The 24,646-nt window shown below is 43.6% G+C and overlaps 2 protein-coding genes across 3 annotated transcripts in view; one reads left to right on the top strand and one right to left on the bottom strand.

Moving 5' to 3' along the window:
* Positions 1-24,646, top strand: part of LOC141049741 (uncharacterized) — a 214,271-nt gene that overhangs the window by 14,114 nt on the left and 175,511 nt on the right. The gene's annotated exons all lie outside the window — the stretch shown is intronic.
* FAM32A (family with sequence similarity 32 member A) overlaps positions 2,867-24,646 on the bottom strand; it is a 29,025-nt gene continuing 7,245 nt past the window's right edge. For both annotated transcript variants that reach the window (XM_073546503.1, XM_073546512.1), the window contains exons 2-4: positions 17,718-17,859; positions 14,865-14,918; positions 2,867-3,021 (exon numbers count right to left, since the gene is read on the bottom strand). In XM_073546503.1, coding sequence (XP_073402604.1) covers positions 2,953-3,021; positions 14,865-14,918; positions 17,718-17,859 — 265 coding nt within the window. In that variant the 3' untranslated portion in view covers positions 2,867-2,952. The remainder of the gene's footprint in view (positions 3,022-14,864; positions 14,919-17,717; positions 17,860-24,646) is intronic.

The following is a 24,646-nucleotide window of genomic DNA, read 5'->3' as shown; positions in this document are numbered from 1 at the left end:
TTTTTTTTCAGCACGGTTCCTTTAACATTCCCATATCGGTGGATCCCGGCGCAATGGTCCGGTAGCTCTCGTTGGTGCTTCATCGGCCACGGATCCGTTCTCCGCCTTTTTGGCGGCTGCCAACTGACACGATAAACGTAAGTGTGAAACAGGCCTAAGTGTCCAAGAAAAAATATGCAACTCCGGGTAAAGAAAAGTTAATCCATGTGGCAGAAATGACCAGAGTACATATTAGATTTGAAAGCTAAGGTATAAGGAAGATATATAAAAGAAAAAGTGTTGTTACATTACCTTAAGTAGTGGCTGCACCCCAACGCATGTTTCGAGTTTTCTTTTTCAAGGGGAGTGTGTCTTACCAGCTGAGGGATGGCAGAGAGGTAGCCTGCTTGTAAGACTTGTTGGCCTCCTTGTTGGTAATATGCTTTATTGTTCTGACTTGAACCAATTTTGGTCATATTTGTCTGTGTCCCCCTTCCAGTGGGAATACAGCCTTTTAGTATCATCTACTATATAATCGTCTAATTCTGTCTATAACGGAAATCCCGCGTCGCTGATTGGTCGCGCCCGGAGGTCAGCGGCGACGCAGGCGGGAGATGACCGGCGCAGCGCTCAATGTGCAGCTGGTACCCAGGGTCCGGAGGAAAGGCCCTGGGTACCATAAACCTGTAAAAAATAGAGTTAAAAAATAGTGATATACTCACCTTCCAACGGCCCCCGGACTCTTTCCCTCCTCTCACCACGCACCCAGCATCTTCCGGTCCCAGTAATTCTTTGCGCAAAAGACCGCTGTTGACGTCGCGCTGTCGTGAGTGACATCATCTCCGGTCCTTCGCGCTAAGCATTACTGGGACCGGAAGATGTCGGGAGCGTGGAGAGGAGATCGGGGGGCCGTCGGAAGGCGAGTATAAGGGCCCCGTCACACATAGCTGAGTCACAAGTTTTGTGACAACAGCGATCTCACCAGCGAGATCGCCGTGTGTGACAGCGATCAGCGACCACCCCCCCCCTGCCGGTATCGCTGCAAGAAACCTCTGGACATTTTTTTCGTCGCTGATCTCCCGCATCGCTGCGTGACAGGCGGGAGACCAGCTGGTAACTAACATACACATCGGGTATCCAAGGGACGCGCAATGTGTACGTTAGTTACCAGCGAGTTACAGGTGCCGCCCTCACGCTGGGGACCAGGAGCCCGCGGAGTGCATACCTGCCGCCGCACGCTGGGGACCAGGAGGCAGCAGGACGCCGCCAGGAGAGGCCGGGGATGCAGGCGCGCCCTCTGCTGGTGGAGGACTGGACCAGCAGGCACATTTGTCCGCTGCTCCCGGGCTTGCTCCTCACCTCTGCTTCGGCGTGCTGATCGCTGGTGAAGCTGTGTGACAGCTCACCAGCGATCACATAGCGACTTACCAGCGATCCTGACACGTTGATATCGTTGTCGGGATCGCTGGTAAGTCGCTATGTGTGACTCCAGCTTAACACCCACTGGCCATATTCTAGAATACCCGATGTGTTAGAATCGGGCCACCACCCAGTTTATAAAATAATCTCTGTAGTATGCTTCTAGTGTATTTAGTATTCCATAGCTTGGGCATATATGTAAACAGCATGCGTACAGTTAATAATTGATGTGTAGTTACACACACTTCTATAAATTGGGACTTTAATAGTCAGAAAGCATTTGCATTTTCTCAAGCACACTTATTGTCTGGGTACATAGGACCTTAAGAATGCTTTATATGACTATGACCCTTCTTTGTCTCATGTCTGCTGTAGTTCAGACTTAATTGATTTTAACTAAATGCTAGTTTGTGGTGTTTGCTAAAATAAAATAAACTTAATTTTTTGTACTATATTGACTTGTGGTGATCCCTATGTTTGGTGCATATACTTTTTCTTGTGTGTTTCTATACTTTATAGGTTTATAATGTCATCAGTGCTATGGAGGGTGTTTTGGCAGCGGGGTAGGAGTAATTGTTTTTTGTATTATGTTAGATATTTCGGTTGTAATGTATCATTCTGGGTTATGCATAGCCAAACATTTGTATAGGTGAATAACGGGTTCTTGTAACTACTCCTAGATTACCCATAGGCCTCGCAAGAGAGTGAGGACCTGTGAAATTGAGATCTGTACAAATAACTCAATATGCAAACTTGTTGGTTTTCTCCCTTTACAGATATTATGATGATAGTGTATACATTGCATTGGTTGTTTACAAAATGTGTACATCTGTTTGTTGTTGTTTAATAAACAAATTTAAAAAAAAAAAGTTACCTGTCCAAATTGTTATGGAGAAAAAAATTGTCAAGAGTAGCTTCTACACTCCCTAATACACTGGGGTATCAGGACTCCTGGCAAGCGTGTGACATTATGCCACACTCATTTACTTCAGCTGAAACTCAGATGCCCAGCAGACCTGTAGGCATTGCAGGTAGTAGTGACCGCAGCACTCAAGTGACAGAATATCATACAAGCATCAGCAGAGCTGGAATGGTGCTGTAGGGAGATAGACATTTTTTTTTAACACATAATCCAAGTAGTGTGCAACCATTAATATGTGTTTTCTGCACCTACAGTGGGTTTTCATGTACTACTATGGTTTATTAGTTATCTCACTAAGTCTCACACAGATCATGGCTCTGATCAAGCATTCATTGACAGTTCCATTTCATTTTATTGCAAAAATGGCACAGCATGCAGCAATATTCTTTCTTTGAAAAAAGACAAACCACCATGAGTCATGTTAGAAGTCAGCTGAGCACACTGGAACCCATCACATGCCAGGCCCGACAGTGTTGTGCTTTTACTTCTCACCAGAAGCCAGAGCATGGAAGTGAATGGAGCCAAGCAAGGAGTACTATCAGCAGAAAGGTTCTCAAGAGTTTATTTACACAACAGAATAAAAACCAACAACGAGGAAGAATGTATACATTGCCATGAAAATATAAATAGGATCATTTGGTCCAGCTGACTTTAGGAATATCATAATGTTCAGTAAGGGTGTCCAAGTGTCGATTAAAATCCTGCAAAAGAAAAAAAAAACAAAAATTAAATATTAGCAATATGCTGTGAAAACTAAGGCTAGTTTCACACTAGCGTTTTTGAGCGCAGCGACGGCCTGCGCACGGCTGCCGCTAAGCTCCGCCCCCTGTCGCGCCTCCGCCGGTAGCTCCGCCCACCGGCGCAAGACGCTGCATGCGCCCTGCGTCCCCTATCTTTATCACTGGGGGCGCAGGCCGTGCGCAGTATGCGTTTGGCGGCGCATGCGCCTTTTTGACGGTGCGCCGACGCAACCAAACTGCAGCAGGTTGCGTTTGGCGCAGGTCGGCGCACCGTCAAAAGGACGCCTGCGCCGCCAAACGCATACTGCGCAAGGCCTGCGCCCGCAGTGATAATGATAGGGGACGCAGGGCGCATGCAGCGTCATGCGCCAGTGGGTGGAGCTACCGACGGAGGCGCGGCAGGGGCGGAGCTTAGCGGCGGCCGTGCGCAGGCCGTCGCTGCGCTCAAAAACACTAGTGTGAAACTAGCCTAAGCCATGTAACAATACAAACCAAATGCTTTTCCAATTTTGTCAGCTTCATGAATATTAAAGCAAGCAGTAGAGTGGCAATCACCACCTTTGGACAGGCGCTCCGGACACATTTTATAAAATTAGCAGGGGGTCGCGAACATTTATCATCCATAGTGTGGATAGGCAATAAATGGCTGAGGAAACCTTAATGAAGTAAAAGAATTCTGCCTCCAGGTTTATGTTTCCATTCTGAGGGCAACAAAGTGTTGACAGACACTAATTTATCATATACAGTTCACTGGTGAGAACAATATGGGGGTGAGGTATAGCACACAAGTGCACTGTCAGGGCTGTAGGATGCAGATTACCTATGCTGTCTGCACAGCACACCAGACCCACAATGGTGTTGCCATCTGTGCACCTTGCACACTAGGCAAGTAAGTATAGTAGTACAATGACTCATTTTATTGCCACCTAGGCAGATATACAGCACTGAAGGGGTAGATGAGACAGGTAGGATGACAAATTGACATACAACACAAAAGCTTAATAAGGAACCAGTCACCATGAAACTGCTGTACAATCTGCAGACACCATGTTATAGAGCAGGGGGAGCAGAGTAGGATATATACATTTGTGAGAAAGGGTTTGGTGTAACCTGTGATTTAATCATTTAATCCTCCGTTCTCTCAGATTTTCAGTCCAGTGGCCGTTCCTAGACAGCTATGCAGGTATACAAGGAAAGCAAGGAAAGCTGTCCGACACTGGACTGAAAATCAGAGAGAACCGAGGATTAAATTATTAAATCACAGGTTACACTGAATATTTTGTCACAAACTACCGTATATATTAATTTGTTCAGCTCCACCTCCTCAATTACATGGTGCCTGTACATTATATTGCATTTTCACAGCAAAATGTTTTCTTTAAAGTGCCCCTGTCAGCAGGCTTGTGCACAGTAACCTACACACAGTGTCAGGTCGGCACCGTTATACTGAATAAAACGATACCTTGGTTGATAAAATTCGTCTTGTGGTTGTTTAATCTTTATTTTCAGTTATGTTAACCCCTTCACGACCCAGCCTATTTTAACCTTAATGACCTGGCCATTTTTTGCAATTCTGACCAGTGTCCCTTTATGAGGTAATAACTCAGGAACGCATCCTAGCGATTCTGAGACTGTTTTTTCGTGACATATTGGCCTTCATACATCAATTTTATGGTAACTGAATATGACAAATAATTTGGTATCACACAATGGTATATAGATTTAAAATGATATCTTTTATTAACATTAGAATCCACATACAAAAGAAAGGTGTCAAACATATTAAAGAGGGACCAAAAAGTCCATAGGAAATCCCACTACAGCAATTTTACCATAGACACAATGAAACACCCATCTCATACCACTGCGCACAATTATTAATGTTTAGGGAGACAAAACCCACTGGTAATGTGATACTGCTATTGCCCACCACAAGCATAAATAACCAGGAATAACAAGGTATACTGCTCCCACCACAATGATCCTCCTAATAGCGCTAACTTTATGGAATGAATTAAGGGTGTAAGACAAATGTTCTCTGGTACCTACCAGTGTCAGCTGGTGGAGATCCCTGGACGTCCCTCTGCCCCGACGCGCATTTCGCACTGCTTCTTCAGGAGGCGTGTCAGGGCAGGGGGCATTGCAGTTCAAATACCTAACCCGCTCTCGCTATTGGTCAGTGAAAATAATAAACACCTGCGTTACTAATAGCTGGACGCTAATTTATTTAAGGGATTGACCTTTTCACCCTCGTTTGATTTAGATCCATTCACAGTCATAAAAGACCTTCACCTTTTTTCAAGAAAATTGGTCTTGAAAAGGATGCATTGTAGAGGAGAAGTTGATGAAGGTCTCTCTAGTAAAGAAGAACAGGCCTTACAAATTTTGGCATCTTTGATTAAGGAAGATGTTTCCACAGTAAGTACTGATTTTCCAACAAGGACACTAAATAAGTCAAAAAATGTTCCCCCATTGTCCACGGTGCCTGCTGTGGACACTTTTACCAAAATGGTATCGTTTGATATAGAGGAGTTGAGGAAATCAAAAAATAAGGCATTTAGTAATTTGACTAGGATTGACAGGGAGGCATTGCAGCAATTGAGAGAATGGGATGACGTTGTCTTCAAAATGGCCGACAAAGGGGGGGGGGGGGGACAGTCATTTGGCCAAATGTAATGTATGAGGCCCAGGCATACAAACTTTTCGGCAATTCCATCGAATATAAGCCACTGATTTATAACCCTATAACCAAATTTAAGATGGAATTGGTGGATATTTTGAGAAAGGCCTATGAAGACAATATCATTCCAAAAAAACTCTTGGAAATCTATGAGAAACTCAACCCTAGATTAGTCACTTTCTACTTAATTCCAAAGGTGCATAAGGACCCCCTTAAACCTCCAGGGAGACCAATCATTGCTGCCAATGAGGGAATATGTGAGATCATATGTGACGTGGTAGAGTATTTTTTAAAACCTCTTGTGATTCAACTACCATCTTTTATCAAGGACACCACTGCAGCTTTAGGCCATTTGGAGAATTTACAACTAACAGAGGAAATGGTATTAGTCAACGCAGATGTTGAGGCACTGTATTCCTCCATTGAACATACCGATGGTTTGAAAGCTGTCGATAAGTATCTACGGCACAGAAATTAAGTGGGGAAATGGCATCATTTATTTTGGTACTATTGAGATTCATTTTGACTCATAATGCTTTCACTTTTGATGGGAAAGTATTTTTGCAACAGAGGGGTACCACAATGGGGGCTTCTTGTGCCCCCTCTTACGCCAACTTGTTTATGGGGGCATGGGAGTGGTCCATCTTTCAGGAAGAAGACATTGCTAATGTTGATCGGGTCCACAACTGGATCCATTATATTGATGACATTTTGTTAATTTGGGAGGGTCCAGTTGTGGACCTCGAATTATTCACGAGTCATCTAAATGTCAACAACCAAAATATTAGGCTAACTTATAAATTTGGACGCAAAATCGACTTCTTGGATTTATCAATTTCAGTGCTCCACATTGGCCATCTTTCAACCATTATTTTTCAGAAACCTACATCAACCAATTCCTTTCTGCGCGCTTCATCTGCTCACGCCAAATCAACAATATCTGGTATACCAATTGGTCAATTTTTACGTGCCAAAAGGATTTGTTCTGATGAGTCCCAGTTTGAGGAACAATCAAAAATTTTGAAAAAATGCTTTCAGGATCGTGGGTATGGTCATCGTGTTATTCAAAGAGGGTATAAGAAAGCCAAAAGTATACCAAGGGATCAACTTCTGCATTAAAATCTGCCCATCTGTACAGGAGGAGTGTGATCCTCAGGTAAGGTTCATAAAAGAACTATAATAGCAGGTGGTTTGATCTTAAAAAAAATTGTGGAGAAACATTGGAAAATCCTTTTCACCGACCCTGTCCTCAAGCGGTGTTTGCCAGTCGCTCCTTTGTAGCTAAAAAGGCTCCAAAGTTATGTGACATTTTGGTCCATAGCTCATATGAACCCAAAGGGAAAGAGAACTAGGAGAAACTGGGAAGACAAGGGGTTTTTTCCTTGTGGCCTATGCAAGGGCTGTGCTAACATGAAGAAGGATTCCACCTTCTTCAATTTTGATCAGTCTAGGAAATTTGACACCAGAAAGCATATTACATGCTCGTCCAAAGGCATAATGTACTATGCGGAATGCCCTTTCAGGAAAATCTATGTAGGTATGACAAGTCGTGAACTCAAGGTGCGGGTGCGTGAACACTGTCTTGATATAGACAAAGCAAAATCTGTATTGGACGATGCAACTTTGAAGACTCTTCATAGGCATTTAGGAAATATCACCAATGTAATTCTAGGTTTCTTTCCATCAAGGGGATTGATATTGTTGATCTTGGCCTTAGAAGGGGGATGTGTCAAAGAGATTGGCGAAAAAAAGAGCACCAATGGATCTTTAAATTAGGGACACTAACCCCCCAAGGATTAAATGAAAGTCCAGGATTTATTGCATATCTTTAGTAGCCTTGGGAATATTGGGTGGGGGGGTTTAATTTAATAAATTAATTTATTTATTGATTTTTCTTGGTTTTAATTGTTTTTATCATTTCTTTAGTAATATCCACCATGGTGTGAACATATTTGCCATCTGCGTTTTTTTCTGGTCCTTGGGAGGATGAAGGTTGGTCCATATGTCTTGTCACGGCCATGAAATCTAGCTTGTCAAGGCCATGAAATCTAGCTTGTCAAAATTGGTATATTGCAAGAATGAAGATTTTTTTGTGATGTCCTTTATTATGGCATTTTTTTCAGTTTTCAGTGTTACATAGACATGACATTATTATAGGGGAGATTTTTTCTGTTTTGTGCTTTTTCTTTTTTTTTTGTAACTATGCATTGCATTGTCACTTTATGCATTTTCAATGTTCACATATAACATTTTTATAATATGATTTTAGTTTGGTATTTTAGTATTGATAGTGTCACTTTGTATATTTTTATTGGCACATTATTACTGTGCTGTAAATGTAATGCAGTTTATTATGTATTATTATGCACTTTATTTGAGGATATTTGTAGTGAGCGTATCTTTTTATATTATTGCATTATTATTAATACGTAATCTTTGTATGGGGCGGCCTTATAGAGGGGTTCGCTATAATCATGTACAATATTGGTGAATGTCACGCCACAATTATTAAGTATAGGATAGGCTTTCACAATTTTATTTTAGTATTTTATTGATTAAGTAAAGAACAGGTGAGATCCCTTAATATTTCCATCCCAAGTACTAGTCAATGTACGAATTTCAATCCTTTCGAAGCTGTGCGCTTGCCGGTTTACGGGGCCGCCGGGGTTTATGCTGTGGTCTATAGTGGATTGCGGTTCCTTCACGTCCTGTAATAGGACCTGGCGTTTCCAGACGTCACCGCTAACTATCTCCCTGATTGGACGGCGGTAACCATGTGATTCCGCGCAAGCGCCGTTCATTCTTCCTTACATACAGTATACTAGTGGCACAGGGCCTTTAGTTAATACTGCGCAGGCGCTGGTTTAGCATCCAACTATTAGTAACGCAGGTGTTTATTTTCACTGACCAATAACGAGAGCGGGTTAGGTATTTGAACTGCAGTGCCCCCTGCCCTGACACGCCTCCGGAAGAAGCAGTGCCAAATGCGCGTCGGGGAAGAGGGACGTCCAGGGATCTCCACCAGCTGACACTGGTAGGTACCAGAGAACATTTGTCTTACACCCTTAATTCATTCCATAAAGTTAGCGCCGTTAGGAGGATCATTGTGGTGGGAGCAGTATACCTTGTTATTGCTGGTTATTTATGCCTGTGGTGGGCAATAGCAGTATCACATTAACAATGGGTTTTGCCTCCCCAAACATTAATAATTGTGCGCAGTGATATGAGATGGGTGTTTCATTGTGTCTATGGTAAAATTGCTGTAGTGGGATTTCCTATGGACTTTTTGGTCCCTCTTTAATCTGTTTGACATCTTTCTTTTGTATGTGGATTCTAATGTTAATAAAACATATAATTTTAAATCTATATACCATTGTGTGGTACCGAATTATTTGTCATATTCGGTTACCATGAAAGTTATCTAATAAGTTTGTGGTGTATTACCCAAAATTTGGATTTAATGATTTAAATGGGCAATTTTCTGTGATTATATTGGGCTTCATGTTAGTGGTAAATTTAGGTCGGTAATTTTTGCGTTTATTTGTGAATAAAATTGAAAATCTGGCGAAAATTTAGCAATTTTGCAATTTTCAAATTTTGAATTTTTAGTGTGCTAAACCAGAGAGTTATGTGACACAAAATAGTTAATAAATAACATTTCCCACATGTCTACTTTACATCAGCACAATTTTTGAAACAATTGTTTTTGTTAGGAAGTTATAAGCATTAAAAGTTGACCAGCGATTTCTCATTTTTACAACAAAATTTACAAAACCATTCTTTTTAGCGACACCTCACATTTGAAGTCACTTTGAGGGGTCTACATGGCAGAAAATACCCAAAAGTGACACCATTCTAAAACTGCACCCCTCAAGCTGATCAAAACCACATTCAAGAAGTTTATTAACCCTTCAGGTGCTTCACAGGAAATAAAGCAACGTGGAAGGAAAAAATGGACATTTTAATTTTTCCAACAAAAATATTCTTTTACCATCATTTTCTTCATTTTCACATAGGCAACAGGATAAAATGGATCCTAAAATTTGTTGGGCAATGCTTTCTAAGTACAACGATACCTCATATTTGGCTATAAACCACTGTTTGGGCGCACGGCAGGGCTCGGAAGTGAAGGAACGCCATTTGACTTTTTGAATGGAAAATTAGCTCCAATCGTTAACGGACACCATGTCGCGTATGGAGAGCCTCTGTGTGCCTCCCACAAAAATGATTTTTAGCACGCAATGTTTTATTTTCACAAGGGTAACAGGAGAAATTGGACCCCAAAAGTTAATGTCCAGTTTGTCCAGAGTACCCTAGTACCCCATATGTGGGGGGGAACCACTGTTTGGGCACACGTCGGGGCTCGAAAGGGAGAAGGTGCCGTTTTGGAATGCAGACTTTGATGGAATGGTCTGCAGGCGTCATGTTGCGTTTGCAGAGCCCCTGATGTGCCTAAACAGTAGAAACCCCCCACAAGTGACCCTATTTTGTAAACTAGACCTCCCAAGGAGCTTATCTAGATGTGTGGTGAGCACTTTGAACCTATAAGTGCTTCACAGAAGTTTACAACGCAGAGCCGTGAATATAAAAAATTATTTTCTTTTTCCACAAAAATGATTTTTTATTTTCCTAAGGGTAACAGGAGAAATTAGACCCCAAAGTTGTTGTGCAATTTTTCCTGAGTACGCTGATGCCCCATATGTTGGGGTAAACCACTGCATGGGCACACGTCAGGGATCGGGAGGGAGCACCGTTTGACTTTTTGAACGCAAAATTGGCTGGAAACAATGGTGGCGCCATGTCGCGTTTGGAGAGCCCCTGATGTGCCTAAACAGTGGAAAGCCCTCAAATCTAACTCCAACCCTAACCACAACCCTAACCCCAACACACCCCTAACCCTAATCCCAACCCTAACCACAAGCCTAACCCTAATCCCAACCCTAACCCCCAACACACCCCTAACTCCAACCCTAATCCCAATTCCAACACCAACCCTAACGGAAAAATGAAAATAAACACTTTTTTATTTTTATTATTTTTCCCTATCTGAGAGGGTGATAAAGGGGGGGGGGGGGGGGGTTTTACTATTTTTTTATTTTCATCAATGTGATAGGGTTTATTACAGTGATCAAAATGTACCTGGAATGAATGAATTGAATCTGCCATGTGCCGCCCACCATTTTTTACCGGAAGAAGATGGTGGCGCCCATGGGAGGGAAGGGCCTGGAGACGGAGGGACACAGGGAGATACCGGGGGGGGAGGGTGTGGAATCGGATAGTGGGGGAGCCGAGGACAGGACAGAGGGGAGGAAATACTGACAGCGGCGGCAGATGGCGGCCGTCAAACGGTGGGGGCAGCAGATCGCGGTTTCCAGCCATGGCTGATGATATTGCAGAATAGGCCATGGCTGGATTGTAATATTTCACCAAGTTTCATTGGTGAAATATTACAATTGCTCCGATTGGCTGTTGAAAGTGAAACAGCCAATCAAAGCGATCGTAGCCACAGGGAGCAAAGCCACCCCCCCGGTGTCAAGTACAGGTCCTCCTGTACCTGCGGGTCGGGTGACATTTCAGTGACCCCCCAAGCCTCACCCGACCCGCAGGAACGCGATCTTGCCATGACGCCACATAGGCGTCACAGGTCGGATTGGCACCGACTTTCATGACGCCTACGTTGCGTCACAGGTCGGGAAGGGGTTAATGATATGCTCATGCTCCAGGACGGTGGGTGTGGGTGTGTGTGTGGTGGTGGTGGGGTCTTCATGTGGTGCTCTGATTAGCTATTCATAGTTAAGACTGCTGAAAAGTCACTGATCCCTCACTGACCGGCCACCTAGTTTGCAAAATGAATATATTAATGTCTGCATTTGAAAAACAAACATGTCACTTCATCAAAATGGTGGCGCCTGCGCACTATCACTTGTCATCAGTTAGTGCCTATTATATTGCTGTGCTGGTGTAAAAAAAAAAAAAAAAATATAATCACACTGCATCAATATGGCGCTGTCAGCTGCGCATTGGCATCTATCACGTACCGATAGATGATACTGCACATGCGTCGCCTTCGGCGACATTTTGTTCTGAATTTTTTTTGGCTTCAGCAACAAGAAGCAGACGGAGGCGATTGCACAGTAGCATCTATTGGTACGCGATAGGTGGTAATGCGCAGGTGCAGCCGTCGACGCCATATTGATGTAGTGTGATTTTTTTGGGGGGGCTGCAGCAACAAAGAGCCGGCACAGGCGCTTGCGGAGTAGCATCTATTGGAACGTGATAGATACTAATGTGCAGCCGACAGCTCCATTTTGATGGTGATTTTTTTTTTCTTTTCAGCACAGCAATATAATAGGAACTAACTGACAAGTGATTGGCAGTGCCTGCGCACTTTTTCATGAAGTGACTTTTTTTTTTTCAAATACACATTAGTATATTCATTATGTAAACTAGGGGGCCGGTCACTGAGGGAGCATTATGAATACCTAGCCAGAGCCCCACATACCCCAACCCTGGCCTTAGTGCACGAGCATATGATTAACTAAAAACTGAAAATAAGGATTACAAAAGAAGCACAAGACAGATTTCATCAACAAAACGTATCATTTCAGTATAATGGCGCCGACCTGACACTGTCTGTAGGTTACTAAGCACAATCCTACTGACAGGTTCCCTTAAAAGGAAATCTGACCCTACCAACCCTCAACTTAAAATCAGTCATACATTCATAGAAGGGACATTTTTAAAAATACTTGTGGTACAGATTAAATATTTAGTTTTGGTGTACCATTCCACCTCATTCATTACCATCCCCAGCTCCTCAACTTAGGATAATTTACAATGCTCAAAGTACATTGCACTGTATTGAATTGACTCATATCCTCAGCCCTGCACATACTGATCCCTTTGTTCTCTCTGCAGGGGGCGCTATCACAGCAGCAAGTGGCTGATGCCCACAGGAAAGGAAGATTAGAGTGTGTTCTGACACTACAGAAGCTGAGTGCACACAGTATCAGTATGTTCAGCCTCTCATGATCCTCCCGTGAGCAGTGTGTTGCTGTCTGAACCTGTGTGTAGCAAGCGACTGCTAAAGCAGGACTACGGGTGTTCAACGGGTGCCCGCACACAGACACTGTGCAGGCTGTCATCTCTTGAAATGTCTGAGTATGCAGAGCTTAGGATTCAATACAGACAGCCCTCCTTGGAGTGCTGTCAATCACAAGAGGGGACACAACAGTGCACCGAGCACTTGGGCATGCCAAGGATGCACAGAAGCCCCCTCATTTACATAATAAAATCATTTTAACGTAAGACAGAATAATTAAAATCTGTACCACAAATATGATTTTTATAGGGGTGATGTCCGCTATATGAATGTATAAATGGTTTCTGTGAGGTGCCGGCATGTAGTTAAAGATGAACTTCAAATAGGAAAAAGTGAACAGTAGAGATGGGCAAAGTTATTTGCACGGAATTGAATTCTACTTGAATTTTAGAGGGTGGACCAGGCCGCCCACACTCCATGTTCTTGCCGTACAGTTCTCACCGCCTCTTCTTACCGCCACCAGGCACTAAAACTTCGGGTTCTGTCACAGTAGGCCAGAACTTCTGAATGCAATGAGGCCCAGGACGTCTATGTGCATTACTATCTTAATGTCACAATCACATTGTGATGTCAGGACACGCAGCGCGACCTTACAAGCATGCTAGGTTGTGACTTCCAGACGAGACTAGGCTAGGGAAGCCTCCAAGCATGCTGCCAGGACGGCATAGCATGAAGATACCCGGTGGCTGAAAGGAGAGGCACAGAGGACTGTCAGGTGGGGTATATCAGTGATCAGGGAAGGGAGTATTGGTTATTTTTTTTCTCCACATCTTATGCTTATTATGCTCTGTGGTATCTCCAGACCACATAAACACATGATTTGCAGAGAATTCATTTGCTGCTAATCAAATTTCCTGGTAAAATCTGGCAGATTTGACTCAAGCCATATCCACTCATATCTAGCGAATAGGGATTAACCAATTACATATTTCCCTGTAGGACCCCATCGTTTGCTGTTGTGGATGTTAACTTTCTTGACATAATGAGAAATAAGAAGAGGAAAAGTGCAGAAGTTAATGCAGAACTTTACTTCCGGACCACCCAGACTATAAACGTCGGGGCGGTTTGTGTTATACTCTGTAGTGATGTTCTAGAATGTCATTGTATAGTAGAACCCCTGCAAGACATCATGCAGCTGTGGGAGAGGGAAACTGGCTGTCCATAGAGAAGGTATACACGGTATATAAAGAATAGGAAGCGCTGACATCGGACGGAGTAATCATGTGATTGCTGGGTATAGGGAGGGAGCACAAGCTGCTGGGCCTGTTCTTTAAGTGGCTCTGAACAAGCAAACAAGGCTTGTGGTAGCTATTTTGTGAAACACAGAACTCTTATTTTTCCCCACCATTTTAGCTGCTTGAGGGTATTATTTTTTAGTAGTGATGTGTGGCTTTAGTTTTGGGTTACATATAATTTTTTGATAGCTTGTTATTGCACTTTTAATTGGGTGGGTAAGGGGCTTGTGAAATGATCAAAAAATGGAAATACATGCGTTTAGATTTTTTTACTTTACAGTATGGATCAATTCATTTTATAATTTCATATATCTGACTTATTAATTACTGGATAATACATTTTACATTTTTTAAAATTTTGTAAATTAGCTAGTGATTTAAAATTTTATAGTTTAATTTGAATTGCTTAATTAACTGCCACTTATTTTTTGTTTGATCACTTGTACAATATACAGACATACTTTAGTATTGTAGTATATAGTAAACATGAAAATCAATGAAGTAGAGCGCAGGCTGGGCTTCATGGGATTACAAAGATGGCAGGAAAGTGTGGCCTTCAGTATGGCATCACCACCATGATAACCCATCGGCACCCCACAAACACACATAGGTAGAGACCTGTCAGTGTAGTTGAGAATGCCTTCAACTAAGTTTTTCTCTGAAACAAGACAGAGTAAGACTTAGAAGTTTAGAGTACATGGGTCAGTCTTCGATTCCTGCTGCCCGGTAAGCCATATGTACCTTCTAGTTGGAAATATATATTCAGTAGCATTATCAGATTACCTACCTCAACTCTCTGTTTGTGCGTTTTTGAAGCCTTCTTTAAAATTCTTTCCATTTGCTAAAAGAAAAATATATCATTCATTATTTTATGACACACTAAATTGACTTTAAAGGGAACCTGTCACGTGAAAAAACAAAAAAACAAAACACATTAACCTGCAGATACGGGGTTAATCTGCAGGTTAATAGCGTTCTGAACCTGCCTGGTGCTGGCACTTAAGACCCCTGCTGCTGGGAGGAAATTAACTTTATTCCTCCCGGTAGCGTTCTAGTTTCAGTCACGGTGGTGGCACAGACACAGGTTCAGTCACCGCTCTGTGTATGGAGAGCAGCGGTTCTAACTGCACCCCCCGCACTGAGTGACAGCCGGCCCTAATGCCAAGTCAGCTGTCAGTCAGTGTCCCAGGGGCATGGTTACAACTGCTGCTCTCCAAACAGAGAGCTCGCTCTGGCGCCACCACCGTGACCGAAACCAGAATGCTACCAGGAGGAATAAAGTTAGACCCCCGCTGCTGGGAGGAAATTAAGTGCCAGCACAAGGCAGGTTCAAAATGCTATTAACCTTTCAGATTAACCCCATATCTGCAGGTTAATGGCGTTTTTTCATGTGACAGGTTTGCTTTAAAAGAACTCTAGCAATTTCATTTTGCACATGTAATGGACATTCAAATATTTTTAACACATTACATACCAGGCGATTCACTTGCTACTTTACCCAGGAAAATGGCCGTAAATGCTATAAGAGACTATTGTACTGAAATTTGGACTGTTCATACCTCGGCTCAAGAGAAACTGCTGTTTTAACCCTCTTCACGCCATGGCCATTTTTCCCCTCCCTTTTTAAGAGCCGCAACTTATTTTTATATTTCCATCAATATGGCCACGTGAGAGCTTGTTTTTTGTGGAATGAGTTATACTTTTAACTGGCACCATTGACTTTACCATATAGCATAGTGTACTGGAAAAAAAAAAAAAAATCAGAAAAAAATTCCAAGTGCGGCAAAATTCCAAAAAAAAACCAAACTCAATTGTTCTTTGTTTTTTTTTTATTTACTATGTATGGTATGGTACAACAGACCTGGCAATATAATACTCGGTGTCAGTACGAACAGGCAGATACCAAACATGAATAGGTTATTTTTTTATGTAAGTGATTGAAAAAAAAAAATGAAATTTGTATATAAAAAAAGTTTTTGCGTTTGTCACCATTTTCCGAGACTTGTAGCGCCTTGATTTTTTGAAATTTGGGGCTGGGTGAGGGCTTATTTTTGCAACCTGATCTGACCGTTTTATTGATACCATTTTAGGGCAGATACGATATTTTTATGTCCTCTTATTGAGTTTAATTGCAATTTTGCCGCAGTCAAAAAACAAGCTTTCACATCGCCATATTGCCAAAAATATAAAGAAAAGTTACGGCTCTTAAAAGGGGAGGGAAAAAAGGAAAAATGGTCATGGCACAAAGGGGTTAGGTTTCTCATGAACCGAGGTATGAAGGCTCTGTCTTAAGACCCCTACTCTTCTCCTGGCCTGGGTCAACTCACAGTCCCATGACACCAGTACCATCAGTATACTGATGGCACGCAGATCTCTCTCTCTCTGGCCTAGACATCAACTCTCCGCTGTCCAAAATCTTGGAGGGTATCAGCCATATGCTCCTCCTTTCGCTTCCTCAAGCTCAATGTGCACAAATCTGAACGCAATATCTTTCCTACATCTCACGCTGCTTCCCTGCATGATCTCTCTGACACAATAAATGACATCCCGCTTTTCACTGTACCGGAAGTCCGCTGCCTTGTAGTAACCCATCACTCTAACTTGTCCTTCAAACCGCACAACCAAACTCTCACCAACTCCATTTCAAAAATATTTCCAGAATCCATCCTTTCCTCAACCCTCACTCTACTAAAATGCTTATGCATGCCCTCATCATTAGAGTTGCGCAAATTTGTTTGGATTTGGTTCCGAATACGATAGGCAGCGAATATTGTTTTTGCAATATTCAAACACAGCCGAACGTCATTAGAGTCAATGGGAGTAAAAATGACCGAATACGTTATCATAAACCATACATTCGGCACAAATAGGGTACCAATATGGCAAATTCAGATTCGGCGAGTGAATACAAACAAATTCGCTCAACTCTACTCATCTCCTGCCTTGACTAATGCAACATCCTCCTCTGTGACCTACCTGCTAACACTCTCGCACGTTTCCAGTCCATCCTTAACTCTGCTGCCTGACTATTTCATCTCTCTCCTCGCTACTCTCCTGCTTGCCCCCTTTGCAAATCCCTTTATTGGCTCCCAATTCTCCAGTATATCCAGCTGAAACTACTAACATTGCCCGCATTGCAAAGACATCCATAATATTTCTCCTCCGTACATCTCTGAACTAATCTCCCGTTATCTTCCCAAGACATACTTCTCTTCTCCACACTTACTCATTCCTCATCCAATCACCTCCAAGACTTCTCCCGAATATCCCCATCCTCTGGAGTTCTGTGCCTCAACACGCCCAATTATCCACCACATTCGGATCCTTCAGCCGGAACCTGAAAACCCACCTCTTCAAGAAATCTTTACCAGGCTGCCACCTCAACATCACCGGAGTTTACTGCAACCCCCGACCTACAGTCCTTCCCCATCATCCTGTAAAATGCAAGCCTGCAAGGGCACAGTCCCTCTTCCCTCCGTACCAGTCTGTCATTGTTAGTTTGCTTAGTGTAAGTGACATCTGTAATTTGTATGTAACCCCTTCTCATGTACAACACCATGGAATCAATGGTGCTATAGAAATAATATAGCACAGGATATCAGATCATTGACAGCAGTTATGATATTCTCATTTTACTTACTCTTTTCTCCTGCATCTTTTCAAATGCAATCTGTGCTGGAGTTCTTTTATCTAAAGCAGGCTTCTTCTTCTCCTCTTCATTCTTCTTGTTGGTCATGATCTGTTCTATCATCTTAACCTTATCTTTATCCTTCTTCTTCTTTCTAGAACATAAAATGGTCCATTATCAAAAATTGTAAAATTTAAAAGAGGAAATTAAAAACAAATCAGGATGAATGACAGTGAAATATATATAGTACTTAAAGAGAAGGATAAATAATGGCAGCAGCGGCTACATACTACATAAGGGGTTATCCAAAGTCAGACTGGGATACCTAGGGCCCACAGTTGGAATTGACTCTAGGGGCCCACACAACAGCTATATGGAAATACTTGTCATTCCCATTATAGTGGAGTGCTGACTGTAAAATACAGATGGCTCGTGCACATCTAATGTGTCCGCACCGTAACCGTGATACACAATGACAGTGTTTTGCATTAACGGGGTTATTCGGTGAAAACAGTTTAATCACCTAGCCATAGTTATCACCATAGCCATCTTATTGATCAATGAGAGTCCACTCCATTTATCCCCTGGGACACAGGGAATGAAAGAGCAGTGGTCGAAGATGACACTCCATTATTATTATTTATTTTTTTACAGGAGAACCCCTTTAAGTGCTTTTCTACCACGGTGAAATAGTACAGTTGTGGCCAAAAGTATTGACACCCCTGCAATTTTGTCAGATAATACTCAGTTTCTTCCTGAAAATGATTGCAATCACAAATTCTTTGGTATTATCTTCATTTGTCTTAAATGAAAAAGCACAAAAGAGAATGAAGCAAAAAGCAAAACATTTAAAATTTCACACAAAACTCCAAAAATGGGCCAGACAAAAGTATTGGCACCCTCAGCCTAATACTTGGTTGCACGGCCTTTAGCCAAAATATCTGCGACCAACCGCTTCCGGTAACCATCAATGAGTTTCTTACAATGCTCTGCTGGAATTTTAGACCATTCTTCTTTGGCAAACTGCTCCAGGTCCCTGATATTTGAAGGGTGCCTTCTCCAAACTGCCATTTTTAGATCTCTCCACGGGTGTTCTATGGGATTCAGGTCTGGACTCATTGCTGGCCACCTTAGAAGTCTCCAGTGCTTTCTCTCAATCCATTTTCTAGTGCTTTTTGAAGTGTGTCTTGGGTCTTTGTCCTGCTGGAAGACCCATGACCTCTGAGGGAGACCCAGCTTTTTCACACTGGGCCCTACATTATGCTGCAAAATTTGTTGGTAGTCTTCTGACTTCATAATGCCATGCACACGGTCAAGCAGTTCAGTGCCAGAGGCAGCAAAGCAACCCCAAAACATCAGGGAACCTCCGCCATGTTTGACTGTAGGGACCGTGTTTTTTTCTTTGAATGCCTCTTTTTTTCTCCTGTAAACTCTATGTTGATGCCTTTGCCTATTAGGTGCCACAGGTAAGTTACAGGTGCTGTTAATTACACAAATTAGAGAAGCATCACATGATTTTTCGAACAGTGCCAATACTTTTGTCCACCCTCTTTATGTTTGGTGTGGAATTATATCCAATTTGGCTTTAGGACAATTCTTTTTGTGTTTTTTTTTCATTTAAGACAAATTAAATGAAGATAATAACAAAGAATTTGTGTTTGCAATCATTTTCAGGAAGAAACTGAGTATTATCTGACAAAATTGCAGGGGTGTCAATACTTTTGGCCACAACTGTATGTCACAAGACAAGGAATTACAGGGAACCTGACAGCTTCCCCATGTCCACATCTTACTACTGATTTCAAAAAGCCCCTTTCTTTTGCTGTTTAATTTATATAAAATTGTTTATTTCATTTGGGCAGGAATCTGAAAATCAGGGTACTAGTCATTATGGCGGGGTGTTTTTCCCAAGACTAACAGTCCCACAAATCATATTACTGTGCCCCTGTTGGAATAACAGGGTTTGCAAAAGCAGTGCCACCGCTACGTTTTTGCATATCTCTGCCACCCTGAGAATGTGCAGTATGTATGCTCCCTGGCTTCATTGATGCATGCCCAGGGAGACAGTGGTGAGGTAGGATACTGCCAGCTGAGAGATTTGCAGAGTAGATAGTAACAGCTGGCTGCGTCACTGCTACCTCCTCAGACATGTGCAGTGCATACCTCAGGCTTTCTGTGCATTTTCAGGGAAGAAAATGTGCTTAAAGGGAAGGTGCCATCCAAAAATTTTTTTTTCAGCAATTGAAAAAAAATGTGAAGAATTAATGTTTACATTTTCTTAAAAAATATTATCATTTGTTTTTAATTTTGAAAAATATGAAAAATAATTTTAAAAAGTTTGGCATTTCCACTCGTCAACACTAGGGGGAGCAGCTACTGAAATTTGGCACAAAAACCTAGTGTACAACTAGCTCACATTACTGCCCTGCAGTAATTATGGGCGGAATCTGCTGACATGGGTGTGATGTCACTCCTCTCCTCCCCTTCTGGGTGTTTGCTAAGGGAAAAGAGAGGATGACATCTAGGAACACAGTGAGCAGCGTTTTGATGGGGCCTGCAAAGTTACTGACTGTCTTTGCATGCAAAGTCTGGATCAGAACAGGCCATCAATCAGCAGAAATGTTTCCTGGATTTCTGTGGAGGAGATAAGCAGACGGTCCATCCAGGTGTATAAAACACAGCGCTCTATGTACAATCCCTGGCACCGAACAGGGTGCCCCCCCATAGACCAGCACACTGCTCTCCTGAAATACTCTGTGCTGCTGTCACCCTGCTCCTTCCACCATACAACAGGCCCCTGTCGCCTCGCTTTCACACATCGCCAGGACAGGATCTGAGGTGAGGAATGGGGTCTTCGGTCACCGAGGATGGCAGGCAGCAAGGATTCTGGGAGCAGGGTGACAGCAGCAGTGTATTTCAGGAGAGCAGTGTACTGGTCTATGGGGGGCAGAGAGGGAGATATATGGTGGAGGAGCAGGGTGACAGCAGCAGAGCAGTGTACTGGTCTATGGGAGGCACAGAGGGAGATATATGGTGGAGGAACAGGGTGACAGCAGCACAGAGTATTTCAGGAGAGCAGTATCACACGGGATAGGATTAGATACACGGCTCAGCAGTCAGTATCACACAGGACAGGATTAGATACACGGCTCAGCAGTCAGTATCACACTGGAGAGGATTAGATACACGGCTCAGCAGTCAGTATCACACAGGAGAGGATTAGATACACGGCTCAGCAGACAGTATCACACAGGAGGATTAGATACACGGCTCAGCAGTCAGTATCACACATTAGATACACGGCTCAGCAGTCAGTATCACACTGGAGAGTATTAGATACACGGCTCAGCAGTCAGTATCACACAGGATAGGATTAGATACACAGCTCAGCAGTCAGTATCACACAGGAGAGGATTAGATACACGGCTCAGCAGTCAGTATCACACAGGAGAGGATTAGATACACGGCTCAGCACACAGTATCACACAGGAGAGGATTAGATGTCCAGCAGATTGCCAAGTGTTTTGGAACAGCACGGAGCAGCTCCTCCTATGTTTTGCAAGATCAGGGGCTGCAGCTGGTCGGGTGTTTTGGAAAGAGCAGCTCGGTCTCCAGGAGCTCGTCCTGTATCCCTCTCCTGCAGCTGGTATGTGCAGAGTGAACATCCAAGCCCTGTTATGCTGGAACAGTACAGCATCCAGGGCTTGCAATAGAGTGTAAGTGGAGCTAAAAGGCAAGCACTGGGCTCTAATAAGATGGTGCCTGGCCACACCTACAGCTGTGAATTGAGCTGCCCACAGAGGCGTGCCCAGTTCACTCCTGATGCAGCTGCAATGAAAGAGATAGGGTCGGGGGCCGACTGTTATGTCTTATGCCCAGGGACTGCCGTAAATGAGCATGGAAAGTGTCGATCAGCAGCCAGAAAGGATGGCAGCCCCCAGTGGCTGCATTAATACAGGGAAAAACAAAAAAACAAAAAACATACACACCACTAAGTCAAGCTTAGGGGACAATATCTGTTTATACTATTTTCTTTTTTACATTAAATTATGAAAAAACACGGCACCTTCCCTTTAAGAGCAGGGCTGTGGAGTTTGAGTCAGTCGTGGAGTCGGAGTCTGAGCCAATTTTGGTGGAGTCGGAGTTAGAGTCTGTATATAATGGACAGTCTCCAAAAATATATAATAAATTGGGTACAGTAGTTCAATGCAGTTTGTGGGGAACATTTTTTCATAAGAATTTGGGAAAGTTATGAAATATCCTATAAATGTCTGTCCTATTCCTGATCCAAAGTCTAGCTAGACTTTTAGCGGAGATGAATCTGTGCTGCAGTTTATGTTCATGATAAGCAATGAAGCTCCTCTACAGATAAGGGGAAAAAGACACACAGGGAAGGAATGCCTGCATTCAACTCAGAACTTCTGGAGTGAACAGGAAAGCAGGATTAAGGTGAGTACTGCTTAAAGCATATCTAAACTTTCAATAAACTGCATAAATCAATAGTCCAGTATATGTTGTCTCTTTATGCTTGATGTTTTAGTTTGGCTTTCCTCTTCGCTCATGGTTGGAGAAACTAGCTGCCCTGATGACTTACCGTATTTTGCGGATTATAAGATGCTCCAGATTATAAGACGCACCCCATATTTTGAGGAGAAAAAAAAAAAAAAAAGTTTTTTTTTCCTATTTAATAAATTGGTGGTGCTTCTTATAATCCATGTGTCTTATTGCTTACTGGGGAGTGGTGGCTGCGATGAAGCAGGATTCCAGGGTCGCTGCTGGAGGAGGCAAGAGTGGAGCATTGCTGCAGGCCACAGGCTGGGATGAGGGGGTGTTTGGATGTGCCGTGCGCCGCTACGGGTGTTTGGTGCTGCGGGAGCTCTGTCAACATTTTGTGAAAGGCCAGAGCCCCCGCAGTTGCATGGTTTCCTATGGGGTGGACTTTGGGAAAATGGCTCTCGGGGGCGGCGCATGTGCAGATGGAGTTCTCGGCACCAAGATTTCGGGTGATGAGATCTCGGCGCTGAAATCTCATCTCCCGAGATCTCAATCTGCGCATGCGCCGCCCCCAGCAGCCATTTTCCCGAAATCCACCCCATAGGAAACTATGCAACTGCGGGGGCTCTGGCCTTTCACAAAATGTTGGCAGAGCTCCCACAGCACCGAACACCCGTAGCGGCACGCCGCACATCCAAACACCCCATGCCCTTAGCATTCTCTACCAATTGTAGAGATCCACCACGAGTGGACGGGGATTAACTCACTTGGTGGCGATACTGAGGCACACAGGAACACTTTTGCTTAAAGTAACAGTCTGTGTGGTTTATTTCCTTCATAAACCAATGTCACAGGAACACAAGGCAAACAGTCTTACATCAGACAGACGAATTCTTAATGTCCATAGTAGAGCTTCGCTCTAGCAGGCCTGTGGGCACACAAGCCATGCCATGTCCAGTACGCATTCAGCGGTAAAAACATACAAAGTCTCTTACGGGTTTTCAGGGAAGCAGCCGCACTGGGATCACTGTTCCTGACAGTGCCTTGCTCACTAGGCCGTCTACAGTTGCAGAGCCACAGCCGGGCAGTAGCTTCCCTACACAGAGCCGTCACAGACTCTACCAGGTCCGGGTCTTTCCATGTGCTCTCCAGGAAGTTCAGTCCCAGACACTTCCAACACACACAGGCCTTCCGGGACCTTGCACTCGGACCACTCAGGATCAAAACACACAACCCATGTGACCAGACATCAGTCACACTATATGGTACATGACCACACCCACAAGTGAGGTATGGATCACATGGTCATGACCTCACTACAGGTCCTATTACATACAGCCAGACACATACAGGCTTTATCATGGGCGTTCAGACATATGCCCACATGCATATTCTGAGCAGCATATACAGCGCCCCCCTAGCTCTAACAGAGGTTACTGCACCACATACCCTCGCCCCTGTTCAAACTTGTGGGCTTCAACATTTGTCACACTAGGTGCCTCGAGACCGGGTACCCACGGTCACCTTGCCCTACAAGTCGAGAAGACCGTCAGTCTGTTTTGGGTGTCATTCGGCATCACAACTGTATGCGGCCTCCCCCGCGCCCAGCAGTCAGTATATCGGCCATGGGCTTTGGTCCTCCAGTCACCGTCCGTCTGTGTCACCAGACCCTTTTTAGTCTCCACAGTTTTCCAGTACACCCCGTCACCCGACTTTTCTCTCCATGACCGGCTCTCCCGGTTGGTGTGGTCATAAGTCTCACAGTCGAGCCCACTGTCTGGTCTGAGTCTGACCCATCTCGTACATCACAGGAGCTACTGTCCAGGTCTCTCAGTCTCATACTGAGAGTAGAACTGCCACTTGCAGATTCTCGACGTTCTTGTCTTGCTGAAAGTCTTCGGCTACCTGCCATTTCATTATTTGGAGGGTACCTTCTGGTCCTTATACCCCGTGGCGGCCGCCACCTTATGTTCTGCATTTGTTTATCAATCTGCATTCGGTCCAGCTTTATCTGCTCTCTCCCCCACATACTTTACCCGATATTCCAGGAGCATTCGGAAGTTCCTAAGGCTTTCCACGGAGCCCACAACAATGAATGGAACCATGCCATCTTCACCAGATGCCTGGACTTCATCATCAGGTGGTATCCTCACCCTCGCCACACCAGATCTATTCACAACATCTTGCATCACTTTTCCAAAACTTCAAATGACTCTCCCCACCAGATGTTTGTGTACCGGAATTACGTCTTCCACCAAGCCCAGACGATTTTTAGCTTCCCTCGCAAGCTCCAGACGTCAAGCGGCTTTCACATTACTCAACATGATCATCTGCCCAGTGCACCCTACACGCTTTGACCGCCTTTTTAAAAGCCTCATGCACACCCTCACTGGTACAGGCTTCTTGCACGTCTTCGGATACCTCTATCACGCACTTGAAGGTCGAGG

Source organism: Dendrobates tinctorius, unplaced genomic scaffold (assembly GCF_039654945.1).
Source record: "Dendrobates tinctorius isolate UK_male_01 unplaced genomic scaffold, ASM3965494v1 ptg000011l, whole genome shotgun sequence".
NCBI lineage: Eukaryota > Metazoa > Chordata > Amphibia > Anura > Dendrobatidae > Dendrobates > Dendrobates tinctorius.
This window is presented reverse-complemented; position numbering and strand designations above follow the sequence as displayed.